General features: G+C 37.8%; 1 protein-coding gene across 2 annotated transcripts in view; it reads right to left on the bottom strand.

Annotated features, from left to right (window-relative positions):
* Positions 1–12,542, bottom strand: part of gpm6ba (glycoprotein M6Ba) — a 34,668-nt gene extending 22,126 nt beyond the window's left edge. The window contains exon 1 of one of the 2 annotated variants that reach the window (XM_053615409.1): positions 12,384–12,542. In XM_053615409.1, coding sequence (XP_053471384.1) covers positions 12,384–12,453 — 70 coding nt within the window. In that variant the 5' untranslated portion in view covers positions 12,454–12,542. The remainder of the gene's footprint in view (positions 1–12,383) is intronic. The other variant, XM_053615408.1, reaches the window with a different exon arrangement.
* Positions 12,543–13,133: the final 591 nt, after the last annotated feature.

Here is a 13,133-nt window from a genome sequence, read left to right as displayed (position 1 = left end):
GTCATTTTATTTAGCATTTAGCTTCAGCCTACGTTGGGTGAGTCAGGTCAGATCAGGCTACGCCGACTAACATTACTGTAGTATTAGCAAGCAGATGCATGAGGAGAGCAGATCTCAATATCTAGAGCAGAAACGATTTAGAGGACTGTAATCACTTTATGTTCGCCTCAGTTTTAATCAGACACAGTCTGAGCGCATGGGACTGTGATTGCATGGCACCCGACAAAAAAGTTGCGTGAGCGGGTTGTCATTACTTTCATGTGGGTGCGAGCGGGCAGTCAGAGATATGAAGCTCATGGGACGACGAAAAGCCATGTTCATTAAGCGTGTTGGACACAGAGCATTGCTTGCATGACCATGTACCGAGGATTTGCTGTGTTCAGAAATAAAAGTGTCAATTAATACTTTATTCTGCTTATTGTTGCCGTGGTTTAAATGACTGATTTGTTTATAACTTGGGAAATAAAACCAGCTTTCTTTGTGATTAAAGAAAAGCACACAAAAATAACGGCAGGACTGGGTGAGAGTGGGACTAAAAAAAAAGAAGTCCCATGCAAATGTGCACATGATCTTGAAAGTTGCAGCCTGACTGGCTCTCTGCACTACCATGTAAACGCACTTCTCTTGTCAGTTTCTACAGAGAGAAACAAAGATTTATAAAACAAGATATAGTCAGTGGACTGAAAAAAATTCCCACATTATTAAACGGCTATTAAGAGTTTTGTGTGAAGCGCTTAACATTGTGTAAACAAGACAATCTTGAAGGGTTATGGGAAAGTGAGTCAAAATGCCTTTCTTCTTTTGGCCACGTTTACTGACAAAACGTACCTATAATGTTACTGCAACATTTTTTAGTTATAAATACATTTCAGTCATGTTACAGGGGTATTCTGTGGGATGAAACTATGGTATGTTTACATCATACGATATCTATATCTATTAGGGATGTATTTATCGGATCTTTTGTCGAAAATGCTGAAAAACTGGACTTTCAGTTTTGGGCTTAAAAAAAAGGCCAAAAAATTTATAACTTTTTGTTTATTACATTGTCTTATCACCTGTCATACACATTACTGAAAATTCTGATCACATTTTCTTGTCTAAACCAAGACCAATTCCAGTCTTGATCAACTACTGGTCTAAACAGTCCTGGAAGAAAATAAAAAATGATCTGCATGGAAAAATCACCATGCTGTATCCAAACCACTTTAAAGAGGCCTGACAACAATCCGAAATCAATACAAAAGACTTCCTCTCTACACAGCTGAACACTAGGCTCAGTGTGCGTCTACTGCAGCTTTCTGAAGGCTTTCAGCATGTTCTGCTGTTTATCTCTGAAGTTCCCCATAAAGCTGAAAAATCTGTTCCCTTGGAGAGCAGTACAGTCGAGTCAGTGCCAGACAGTTCGGACCAAGAATTGGTGGAATGAGAAAAGCAAGCATGTGAGAGAAATAAGCAAATGAAGAGAGAGAGAGAGAGAGAGAGAGAGAGAGAGAGAGAGAGAGAGAGAGAGAGAGAGAGTAAGTGAGAGAGAAGGAGAGTGAGCAAAAAAGCATTTTTCGGCCCAGGGGCCAGTGAAAAGCGGTTGTCATGGAAGCATGTTACCCATGACCCAGTTGAGCGCAGTTGACTGTCTCAGCGTTGCCACAGTTTCCACACACTTCCCACACACATGTACCCCCAGGGTGTGTGTGAGAGAGCAAGAGTGTCAGTGTGAGAAAGATGGATACAGCACAAGAAAGGGAAAGAGCGAGGCAAAATGTATATCTGTATGAGCTTGAGACTGGTAAATAAGTAGTAATAAACAGCAGAGGGTAACCATCCACTGGGTGTATCTAAAACGTGAATGATGCCTGCGTAGACTGTATCTGGAATCAGGAATCTAGCATACATTTCCCATAATCCTGTTCATCATCTCTGTATACAGAGATGTAAACCACTGTCAGAATGGTTTGCGGACCAATAGCGTATCCATGTCATTTTATATCAGTCCAAGAACAACTGCACTACCAATGGTACGAAGTACAAAGTTATGATGAAATTTTTACCCGCTACTTAGCAATGGAAGCCATTAAACGGTTTATCCTAATACAATTGTACGACCTGCCCTAATGGCTGGCATATCTAAGGAATAAAACACCGCCAGGCATTGTGATGAGGCCTAATGTGAGGAACGTTACTACATTGAAACTGATTATTTTCCAATAACAACGTGTCCCAAAGTTTTCCCCTTATTTTTATACACAGATAATGTGGGTGTGTGGGTTAGGGTGGGGAATGGCAAGATGGTGCCTTTTTGCTTTTCAGCCCCTGCTCCCCCAGATCCTCAAATGTCTTTCTTTGTTGCTTTCATCAGAAGTGCGGCTCCGTGTCGCTCTACTAGCATGAACGCAAGGTAAGCACTGCCCAATTGTTGTTCAATCACACAGCCAACCATGATTAGCAGTCCAAGAGAGCCTTAATGCGGTCTGGGGAGAAAGTATGGCGTTCCTTAGAATGGCTCTGCAAATTCTAGGCTTCTTTTAACTCATGTATATATGTAGAAGAGGGAAGTTAGTATATTTGACACCTCCATGTGTGTTTAGCTACACTATTACACTGCAGGAGTAGCAGTTTGAAAATATGCAGTGGGTGGGAACTATCAATGACCAGCAATATTTATTATTGTCAAGTAAAAAATTTAAACGAGGCCATTTTGACAAGGACAGAATTTAAAACTAAATCCATCTATGAAAATGCAGCTGAAGTACTGGCTGGCTTCAATGCTAATTAATTGACTTTCCACTGTGTGGTTAACAACGTCGCATAAAAACAAACATTTTTATTCAAGCGGCAGTGAATATTTAAAGGGCAAACATATATCTGCCAAAGGCTATTCCTTTTTTAGGAGTCGTGCATATTAATCTGCAGGCCAGTTTTCTTCCTGGGAAAGAATTCTCTCTCAAGCGACAAAAAACACTGAAGCACTGTCAAATACATCTGTTCAAGCTACTGGAATGTCGCCATGGCTCTTTGTCCTGATGGATCATGGTCTGTGCTTCTGTGTAATTTGCAATCAGCAAAAGAATGTGCCCTATCTAGAACATACTATTAGCCACAGATTGAACAAATCACACACATTAGGCTATATTCTGAAGTAGTGGTGGATCAGTATAACAATAATGCTGAGTGGTGTACAAGTAGATTTGACTGTGGTAGAAATTTTTTAACTGGTTGATACTCTAATACTGTTTTGGCTACAACAGAGCATACAAGCTTTTAGCTTGTATCTAACTAGCTAAGCTGATGCTACAGATTATTACTGAAAGCTAAATTATATAACTTGCCACCATTTTATAAATCTGGCTGAAGAAAAACAGCAATAATCCCATTAAAATGGTTTTTTCCCCCCACTGGTAATGTTACAAAATATGGGATTTACTGCTCTGTTTTAGCAACTCAGTTTTCTGTGATGCTTTTCTTAATGTACATCTTAGGAAATGCACCCTATAATTTTTACCTACCTGGCTATAAATTCAATCCCGATACAAATCCTGAAATCCTGACCTCACTTGGGTGTTATATCTCTTGCTAACATGCTATTAGCTTTCTACATTCCCAAACAATCCTATTTCATACATATTCCCTCTGAGGTATCACACAGGCATGCTTATGCATAAGGTATGTTTATCCTTAAAAAAAACGGTATGCTAGTACATGTTATATATAGATAATTATATGATATTCAGATTTCCTTATCACAACATACCAAAGTCATTTAACAGTTTGCAGAATTTTGAGACATTTTTGTAATATATAAATCTTCACGTGCAATCGTCTTAGGAAAGAACAGACGTGATGTTGATCATGAGTTTTTCACTATCAATGTAAATAGGGCATAATAAATGATTCTGTGCACTGCAAAAAAAAATGGAAAAAAAAATGCAGCGATCTAATATTGAATGTTTAAATCTATAAATATCTAGGGCCAGTTTGTAAGAACAGAGGTACACTAGCATCAGATACTTTCTGCCACTCTTGACAGCAAAGTCAAGTGAGAAACTTACATAATCGACAGCAAAGAGAGGACGGCTATCGTTCCAGTCCTGTGAGGACGGCCAGTGATGACTGTAGCAGCGCATTAGTGTTGACCTAGTTACCCATAAATCCTGCCAGCTTTCCAATGTAATCCCCCATACTATTAAATATTATTTAAAAAATATACACACAGTTCAATATGTTCACATTGTTATAATGAGACATTATTAGAACTCCACTTGTCATATATTGCATTTTTTTATATTCATATATATATATAACATTTTTATTACATTTCTTTTCCTGTGTGGGGTTTAATCTCCTTTAATGCTCTCTAAAGCATGCATATAAAATGTAAGATCTGTAACACTTTAATAACAGTACATGAATAATCATGCACTAATTCCTGAATTAATGCTTACTTAAATATGAAATAATGATGAGTTAAGGCATGTACCAATCATGAACTAATGAAGAGCTAACTTTAACTACGACGTGAGTCTTGTGAATTCATGCGTGAAGAACAGCCACCTTAAATACATGTTAGTACGTTTGTTAGTTAATGTATTAATTAACTTGTAGGGGTAAGCTAAATCAAACATGCTCTATAAGAAATAATATGGATTAAACATGCATAATTTCAAATTGTTTATATAATTTGCCATATGCAGCTGCATACACAAACAGCATTGGATGTTATTGGTGTTTATTATTGGTGTTTATTGTTAGTGAGTCTTTCAACACTCAATAAGGAGGATAAATGTAAATTATGAAAGAAATCCAATGACAATGATGTTCGTGTACGCAGCTGCATATGGCAAATTAATACATTAACTAACAAACATGTACTAATGTACTTAAGGTAGTCGTTATTCACGCATGAATTCATAAGACTCCCGTCGTAGTTAAGGTTAGCTCTTCGTTCGTTTATGATTAGTACATGCCTTAACTCATCATTAAGTAAATATTAACTCGGATATTAGTGCATGCTTATTCATGTACTGTTATTATAAAGTGTTACCGACTAAATTTGTGTTTTGCATTTTGATATAGGCATAAAGACAAGTTTCTTGCTAAATGAAGCAGATATCTTGTTCATCAAACAGGAAATCCCACTTCATGCTTCTGTGCAACTGTGTTTCTGTACATGTGGCTCAAGCTACAACCACACATTATATTACTGCATAGTGAATAAACAATAACTTGATATTATCTCTGTAGCACAAAACCCTTCGCTAAGTAGACTACTCTAAGTACATGCAGAATTGTTCTACTTGCTTTATCTTCACTGTTGTCTGGGTCTCAACACATCAATTTATAATGATAGAGGTTACAAGCTGATTCCGACCAGGCTTGCTGAAGGACAGATTGCGTTTAATAAATGGCTGTAATTAAGTACAAAGTGTTTAAAGTGGTCCCCCTCTCAGCACCATCAAGGCAGACTGATCAATGGCCCATCCTGTGATTTTAGTCCCAGTACTGGAGGAGTGTGTATAAGTGTGCGTATTTGACCTCTAGCTCTTCAGCTGCCATTCTGTCTACATTCATCAATGCAGCCAGTCTCAAACAGCTGTTCAGTCACCACTTTCACCCTACCTTCACCCCTGCTCCTACACACACACACACAGGTCTGGGCAGGACAAAAGCTCTTTAATTCATATTTAGACACTTTTTTGTTTTGTATTTTCAAAAATGGCAGCAACAATGGCAAAAATGGCACTTGAACTACTGTGCTCATAGAAATTCTCTGGTAAGACTTCACAATAAATAAGCAATGTAGTTTCAATCCAGCATGTTCCAAAATGTACACAATTGTCGTGTTAAAAAAGATTTCACATCATCCATATTGTCTTTTATTATCAATCATGCTTTTCACTATTTAGCAAGGACTGATCTTAAGCTCTTGTCATCAGAAAGACGAAAAATATAACAGCAGGTTAGCATTTGTGGAACAGTGATAGTTGAGAAACCAGACAGTATAACTGATCAAGAGAAACCAGACAGTATAACTGATCAACCCTTTAGAACTTAGTGATACTATCAGTGTGGTTTCTGAAAGATATCCAGCATTAGCTATCATTTACCAGAATAGTAACATTAGTCATATCAACTGAAGTGGCAATACAGGTTACATGTCTCTTATTACAAAAACGATTTCTACATTACAGAAATTTGTAATGTATTTTGCGATGCTTTTTAAACGTATTTTTGCCCTTCCTTGTACATATACTCTACTTCTTAACAACTAGCCCAGTCTTTCTATCTTGACCATTGGCAACACGACTGGGAGATTCAGACCTAACAACCAAAATGGGTAACTAGGAACAATGCAAGTACACAAAGATCCTGTCCAACATAGAACTTCTTCTAATTACTGCTGGTCTGAGCCATGGCAAACGTTCAACACTTCATCTTATGTAAGGAGGTGTTTCATGCCAGCCACTTTAATTAAGCACTGAAATAACACAGGCTTGGTTTTAATAGATGCTCAATAGTAATAGTGAATCCCACCTTGATCTATGTTAAAGTTCTGAAAAAGACAAAAGGTTAAAGGTAAGGTTATTTAAGTCAGAATATTTAGGGTACCTAATAAAATAGTTAGGACTTTTAACAGAATAATATTCTGTTTCCTCATTAAAACGTGATGGGGAAACTAAGACTGTAAGTCATAGAAACTTCAAATTTGGTAGGAAGGTGTAGAATTCTTCCTACTACCCAGTGAAATAAGAAAACCAACATATTTTTGCCTTAAGAACCGTGAGAAACAAGTTTTTTTTATCCCCCTCTTATTCCTTGGCTTTGTGTGAACAAAAATACAATTTGGACACTATGCAAAATCATCTTTTGTGAACTAGTCCTAGAATTTTTTGGCATATCTAAATCACATCCAAACCTCAATAATTATTTTTAAAAAAAATATGTTCTGTACCTTGAGCCCCTCTAGAGCCCCATGCTCCCTGGGATAGACTCCAGGTTCCCCGTGACCCAGTAGGATAAGCGGTATAGAAAATGGATGGATTAGATTTCTAAACAACATGGCTGCCACATCCCAATGAATCCTATTAGGACAGTGCTTGGTTTACTCAAATATTCATAACTTATGACTGGTTGAATGAATTCGAACTTGAAAGCCATTTTAAGAACCAGATTCTGAGATGCAAAGGTTGGGGAGTGGTCATCTATAGAGGTTGAGGTTAAGTGAAATCAAGCTGGAATTTGCAATGCTTCATCTTTGTCCTAATATGTAAATGAATTTCTAATGAGAAATTGATTTCTTCAACATTGATTTCTTGGTCAATCAGCATTTAGAGGTTAGAATTGAGCTATCATCACAAAACTGGCAAAAACTGGATATTGGGGTGCCCCCCACAGATCTTTGCCTGCACCTGTATGTTTTTGTATTTAGTATATATATATATATATATATATATATATATATATATATATAATATATTATTGATACAGAACGAAGGCCTTGATTGCCTTATTTGTACCTATAAACCTTTTAGCACTAAAACCCTTTGCAGTTTTGCTGATGACTTTCTCACGGTATCCATGAACTAATACTTATAAACCATCAATAAACTGTGGAGCATTTGGCACACCATGCTAACATAAGCTATTGTAAAGGTTTCAGAAATCTTTACAATGGCAAAAATGACTAGTGCTCCTTGCAGACAGCCTTTTTTGGATGCTTCACCTTTAAACATCCACAGTCTCCACATAAAATCTCAGAAAGCTAGCTCGAGGGCCGCTGAAGCCTCGCACAGAACGCCTGTTCAGCTGCGAGTGGGAGGAGGTTGCCATTTTTAGTTCATTCTTGGCTTAACACACGGTCGGCTGTAGCAGAGCTTCTCCTCCACAACCATGAGGTGTAATCGCACAAGTGTTGCGAGCCAGAGAAGAACTCAATGCAATGTCAAACTTTTAGCCTAAAACTTTGTTACTAACAGGGTGATGAGTGAAGTTTGTGGTTTATGGTTAGTGTGTTCATGTTCTCCAACCCAGCATGTGTAGGAATTCTTACAGATTTCAGACAAAGTCATAAGAAAAGCTAAGAAAACTAACCCTGATTTTTGCCCTAGCCTGAACTATTTGTAATTCTGGTGAATATTCAAACTTGAGGTTGCTCAGCTTCTCAGAAAATTGTTAACCAACTGGGCTGGGTGTGTCTCGAAGGAAAGAGGTGCACTCTCTATTTTCCTCCTTCTCTCTTAAATGAAGAGATCCTGAACTGTGTTAAAAGAATGAGGTTGGCAGATTGTGCACCAGTAGGGCCGATGGAGAGAATCCATAAGTAGAGAGAAGCCTGGCATAATACAGGAACTGGGCGTGCTGTGCCAACCTGCCTGCTACTGCTATTCATACCAACACACACTATAGTCATGCACGCACACATACAAACCTAGTTAAACACATTCATGAGTGTGCAGTGGCAGATGGAGTCTGTCAGCGTGCCCCTGAGCGAGATGTTCCAAATTAAAGGCACATGAGGCACTCCTCCCTCTCTCATTCTCTCTCTCTCTCTCTCTGTTTGTCTCTCTCTCTCTTCGGTGTGTTTGATCTCTTAAATGCTCCCAGAATCCCACACACACATTCAAAATAGAGAGAAAGATGGGCAAAAAAATAGGAACAGGGAAGAAAAACAGGGTTCCTTCGTAAGATCAATTAAAGAAGATGAAGAAATTAAAGAAGATAAAGACGACAGCAAAAGGAAAGGCAGAGGGCGATGGAGGAAAAGATCTTCAACTCGGATTTGAACGATCAAGGGGATCAGCACACAGTTTGCAGGAATTTAATCAGAGGAAATCATCATCACTTATGACAACTCATAAAAATGCACTAATGGATGACATCATATATGATCATTTTCGTCACATGCCTAGATGAACTAAACTGTGTCTTTTAAAATCAGACCGACTAATTTCAAGTAACGATTGCTATTCAAAATCATCTTCCAGTGGACTGTAATTAGGAGCAAATCATTGTCAGTTCATCCCATGTTTAAATGATTTAGTGAATACTGGTCACAAGACACACTTGCTCACTCGGCTCAGTGAGTCAATTTGGCTAATAAATAAATATATGGCCACTGAGTTGTGGAAGAGTTTGTGACAAAAAATATATATACAACACCCCACATTCACATTCTCCACTACAGGATCATCCTCTTTTCACAACACTGATGTAATAGGTGCAACAAATATAATGCTGCCATTCTGCTGGGTTGTGTGGCCTCGCTCCCTCCCTCTACCTTCCTCTCATCACAGTGATGATGTAATCCCGCTCAGCACCTACTCCAGCAAAGGAGTGTATATGAAAGAGCAAACATGAGTTATGCAAGAGGAGGACGTGTACGGTAATGAAAGCCTGACTTTGTAGTCAGGAACTAGAGACATTCAGATTTTAATAAAGAGAATACCTCAAAACAAGAAGATCAAGAGATGGAGAGAAAAAAAATATAAAGCAACAAGAGCTCCTCCTAATGTCAGATAATGTCACATTTTCAGGTAGTTGGGCTGACACCGTATTAAGATATAAACGCAAAGAACTTAAAATGGTCTGTTGATTCAGTGTGTGTACAGATTTTTGTAGGCAGTCCAGTAAGACATCTGAGTTCCAGATCAACAAGCAATCATAAAAATATCAGTACTATGTATATATATATATACATAATACTTCCATAGTGAACCACTCAGGCCATTAGTCAGAGAGTGATGTGATTTTCAGATGGTTCAGTGTTAGTATTAAGGACAGTAATCAATCAGTGGTTAAGGCTCTTAATTGCTAACTGGCTTCTATTTACTCCCAATTTCTTTGGATAAAAGCCTCTACAATTCTTTAACATTGTCTGATCTACAAAGTTAGTTTTTCGTATCCTTGCCGTAAATCTCATCAATACAGCACCAGCATCAGGTTTAATCCCTTCTTGCCTGTTTCTTCTTCTTCTTCTTAGCTTCCCACAACTGGTTTACATGAAGCATTTAAGGTAATATCACAAGTAATTACTCATGTAAGTAAACCAATATTGCTACTCAGATAAGTGATATAAATTGCCCAGTGCTTATACATTAGATTTATACTTTAAAGATTCTTAAAATATAATCAATATGGTGGCTATTATTCAGGCAATTTTGAACCATAATAGTTGCACTTGTATGGTTTTTTAATAGACAGAAAGCTTTACAATGTCATGAAATGAATTGAGGCTTGAAATTAAAAAAAGTTAATGTGTTACCACAGAAAATAAATAAACAGACAGTTAAAACATATCAATTGCAAGTTTATGATTTAATGCACAAATTAATCAAATGTTTAATATCTAATGTTAGTCAATTAGCTAATTTTACCTAAGCTCACCATTCTAACAATTATGTTAAATTCATTAAGGAAACCCAAATTCATAATCAAAATTTAATTATGATTAATTCTGCCTCATTGGAGAAATCATCAATATTCTTTTCCTTTTTTTTAAGAATACATCACTGTGATCAGAGTGAATAAAGATTCTTTGGCTAAATGGTCTGATGATAAGTTCAGATCTATTGACTGATTTTAATAATCATGGGGGGGGGGGGGGTGTCTGAGGTTACACCGATTTGGGACAGTGTTCATTTCTATTGTGTACATTTTATTTATTTATTTATTTATTTATTTATTTATTTGCAAGGATATTGCAAGTGGTACTCGATGTGACCGATTTCGAGACGAGACGAAACTCTGTACGTACTGTAGCTTTTAACAGGAGTACAAAAAGTGCCAAAGGTTTTACATGAACACATACATGAACACATGAACAGGCAGTGCGACGGTGTAGTGAAAGGGTGCGGTTGAGGACGACTCCACTACATATGTTCATCTATCCATTAAGCATAGGGAATACACAAGAGAATACTTGACTGTGGGAGTCTCATATTAATTTCCGTGCACAAAAGGACTCGAGCAACAAAAGAAGGGCTAAAATGCTACATATTGAACCAAAGTGCTGAAGTGAAATCAATCAAAGCTGGAGGTGAAGAAAGGGGGGCAGGGATGCTCCAGTGCACTTGAGACTTTATATATATAGATATATATATATATATATAAATATAGATAGATAGATAGATAGATAGATAGATATAGATTTATGACTATAAGGATGAAGTGTTCAGACCGAAATCTTTGGTTGATTTCCCAACTGCACCACCATACACACACATAAACACATAAACACACACTAATGTGTACTGCATAATAGAGCAACATTATTGCATTATATAATGCATTATACTGCATAACAGAGAAATATTATTTATTCCAAAAACAAAGAGCAATTGCTCTTTCTACAATCCGAATATGAACAGAACTGATATCATATCCTTCATGCGTTCACAATTCACACATACACCAACCCACACCCATATCCACACACACACACACACACACACACACCTCTACTGAAAAGGCTCTATTATCATTTCCTTTATGTAATAATTTAGGGTAACACTATATGATCAGGTGTGTTTCAGTGTCTGATGTGGGTTGGTTTTTTTTGTTTGTTTGTTTGTTTTTGTTTTTGTCTCATTTATTCCTTGCTCGTGAATTCCTTCATTTTTCATCCAACCACAACCTGGAAACTTGACGTCGAAGCATTAATGGCGATTAATTCAGTCACTTGCTGACAGTACTATAAAACAGTTATAGCACAGCTTGTGGAAACCACACGGTTATACTCACATAACAATGTAATCAATTATTTAAAAATAAACAAATAATAATAATAAATAAAAAAAACACCACCAATAACAACAAAATCAACGATTGAGGCTGTAAGGGTAAACAATGTAAATAACGTAAACAACACCTCGAGGAAAATGCGACACTACAGCAGTCTTCAGACAAATAAAAATCCCACCGAGTAAAGCGACACAAACACACAAAATACTTCTTACCACGGATTTACCTGAACAGTTAACTAAATCAGGCTATCAAATGTGAGATCTTTCATGAATTGAACGATTTTATTGCTCGACGCCGCACCGCTTTGACAAGTCACCATCACTTGGCTTGTGCACGCGCACAATATTCTTCCCTTATGCAGAAGGACAACATTACGTCAATGCTAAACCAAACCAGTACTGTGAGCTTTTTTTTTCTTTTTCTTTTTCTTTCACCTAATCAACAATTAGAAATAGGTGAATAATTATACCGAGTGACTATGAAACACTGCATGGATGAAGCACCGCACTGGGCTCAATGATGCTGAAGGGCGCGCGGCTTTCTGTCTGCTCGACCGGCGCGCACGCGACAAACGCTCAATATGGACGAATTAACAAAGGTTATTTATTCTTTAGGGGGGAAAACAGAGGAGAAGTCCTTTTCTGTACCTTTGCTCTCCTCCCTTTCATCCTGATTCTCCTCGCTCGTCGCCTCCATAGCTGGTTTCGTTCCATCCATTTGGAGAATCCTCACCAACAACACTTCACTGCTCAGTGGATTCGCGCGCGCCTCTCTCTCTCTCTCTCTCTCTCTCTATCTCGCTCTCTCTCTCTTTCGCTCGTTCTCTCTCTCTCTCTCTCTCGCTCTCTCTCTCTCTCTTTCGCTCTCTCTCTCTCTTGCTGTCTCTCTCTCTATGTTTCTCTCTCTCTCTCTCTCTCTCTCTCTCTCGCTCTCTCTCTCTCTCTCTCTCTCCCTGCACACACAATCCTTCTCGAAGATGTGATGTGCTGTCAGGTCAGATTTAGACTGTTTGGGAGCAATAGTCTACTTTATGTCTACTCCTAATGCATACATTCTAGACAATGCTTAATAGTCTTAGATAACAATAGCCTAGCTTAGAATCATATAGGCATATACATACATCATCAAGGGAAGCTTTGAGATATACAGACATATGCTAATGAACTACTTTAGTGCACACTAATAGTCAAGTACATGCATGCATATACTGTAGATATATGCAATAGTCTCAGTTTGTACCACATAGCAGTTTGTGCATATTCTACTTACATGCTGTAGAGCCTTATACGCATGCATTCCAGTTTAGTACTATATGGTACAGAAGTACTTGATCTTGGGACCAGTGATGACTGTTCATGCTCTGAGACTGGAGGGCTAAAACCTAATATGTATTAAAA

The sequence above is a fragment of the Ictalurus furcatus genome, chromosome 26, assembly GCF_023375685.1.
Source record: "Ictalurus furcatus strain D&B chromosome 26, Billie_1.0, whole genome shotgun sequence".
Lineage (NCBI taxonomy): Eukaryota > Metazoa > Chordata > Actinopteri > Siluriformes > Ictaluridae > Ictalurus > Ictalurus furcatus.
Note: the sequence above shows the minus strand (reverse complement) of the source record. Positions and strands in the feature narration are given on the sequence as shown.